At 67.9% G+C, this 1,519-nt stretch overlaps 1 protein-coding gene across 1 annotated transcript in view; it reads right to left on the reverse strand.

The window, feature by feature from the left end:
• The window catches only part of H696_05680 (hypothetical protein), a gene marked incomplete at both ends in the record, with an annotated part of 7,343 nt that extends 6,726 nt beyond the window's left edge, over positions 1-617 (reverse strand). The window contains 2 exons of the mRNA XM_009499499.1: positions 31-121; positions 412-617. Coding sequence (XP_009497774.1) covers positions 31-121; positions 412-617 — 297 coding nt within the window. The remainder of the gene's footprint in view (positions 1-30; positions 122-411) is intronic.
• Between the last annotated feature and the right edge of the window lie 902 nt (positions 618-1,519).

The following is a 1,519-nucleotide window of genomic DNA, read 5'->3' on the forward strand; positions in this document are numbered from 1 at the left end:
GGGGGAAACGGAGGAAAGCGACATGCATACCTGAACATCAACCTTGACATCGGCGCGGCCCTGTTGTAGATACCCGATGTGCCAGAGAAGCAGCTCGGCCTCGGTTTTCTCATTCAGGAGCCTGTGTACACATGGGTACAATGTGTGAGTGTGGGTGTGCGGCAAAGAGAGAGAGAGAGAGAGACAGAGAGAGTAGGAGTAGAGGGGGCCCGGGAACATCGCGTATAGATACACATCGTGTCCGTGTCTCCTGTCCTGTGCAAGGGGAGACCATCTGTGCTCGCGTGGCTGCACACCGGAGCCCAGAAAAGGAGGAGGGGGAGGAGGAGGGCAGTTGTGTGTCGCGCGTGTGCCCTCCCCCCTCCCCCCCCCCCCCCGACAAACGGCAGATGCCAATCCGATTATACGCACCGGCTGTACTCGTCAAGGACGGCGAAGTTGGTTGGCTGCGGCGCGCGCAGGCGCTGGTACACCTCCACACTGAGGAAGGCCGTGCAGAACATCATCACCACGGCCAGCAGGAGGGCCACCAGGAACGATCGGCAGGTAAGCTGGTACCCGGCGGCTCCGGGGGCCTGGTAGTTGACTGCCTGGCCGCCGTTCGCCGTCAAATGCATGCCACTGCCACCGCGCCCGTAGGCCACACCGTGGGGATGGCCTGTTGGATGTGGGGAAGCGCGCGTGCACCACACACCACCAGGGCCGAGAGGGGCGCGAGAGAGACAGGAGGAGAGGGAGGAAAAGACAATCGGCAGCGAGGAGGAGGGTGGGGGGACGCTAGAGTGGTTGACGAACCAGCAAATAGCACGCGAAACGAGGGGTGAGGCGGCGGCGGGCTGATTTCTAGGGTAGCTGGGCTACCCGCGCGAGGTGGGTGGCCCAAAAGGCGGGATGTCAGAGGGACGGCCGCCGCCGCCGCCGCACCAGCACGAGGCGAAAAGCAGCAGCCAGACTCCATCGCGTCGCACCTGCCCTCCCTTGCACCCCCCCCCCCCCCCCCCCCCCCGCCCCCCCCCCCCCTGGCTCGCCTCCCCGACCGGCGCGTGTTCGGATGTGCCCTGGCCAGGAGGGCGCTGACGCGTGCGCCCTTCCCTCCCCCTCCGGCCGCCCTGGAGGACGGTCCGCGCAAGGACGGCCGGGAGTCTGCGCACATCGCCCGAGGCATTTGTGCGCGCGTATCCCCCCCCAGACACCTGGGGCCCCGAGCCAGGTGACGCCCAGAAACCAACGCATTCAGACACCTGCCGGCGGGGCGATGCGGGGCCCAACCGCGGGCGCCGGCCACCAAGAGGCGAGCGGAGACGTGGCCCGGGACGCACATGTGTCCGGCCCCCCCTGCCCCCGGTCCTCCGGCCAGGGGCCCCCGGGTTGTTCCGAAAGGGCCCAGGGCGATGACGAAGAGCCCTCTTCCTCCAGTACCGGCACGCGCGCGCGCGAGCACGCACACCCGCACACCCGCACACCCGCACACCCGCACACCCGCACACCCGCACACCCGCACACCCGCACACCCGCACAC

This window comes from Fonticula alba (genome assembly GCF_000388065.1).
Source record: "Fonticula alba strain ATCC 38817 unplaced genomic scaffold supercont2.12, whole genome shotgun sequence".
NCBI lineage: Eukaryota > Rotosphaerida > Fonticulaceae > Fonticula > Fonticula alba.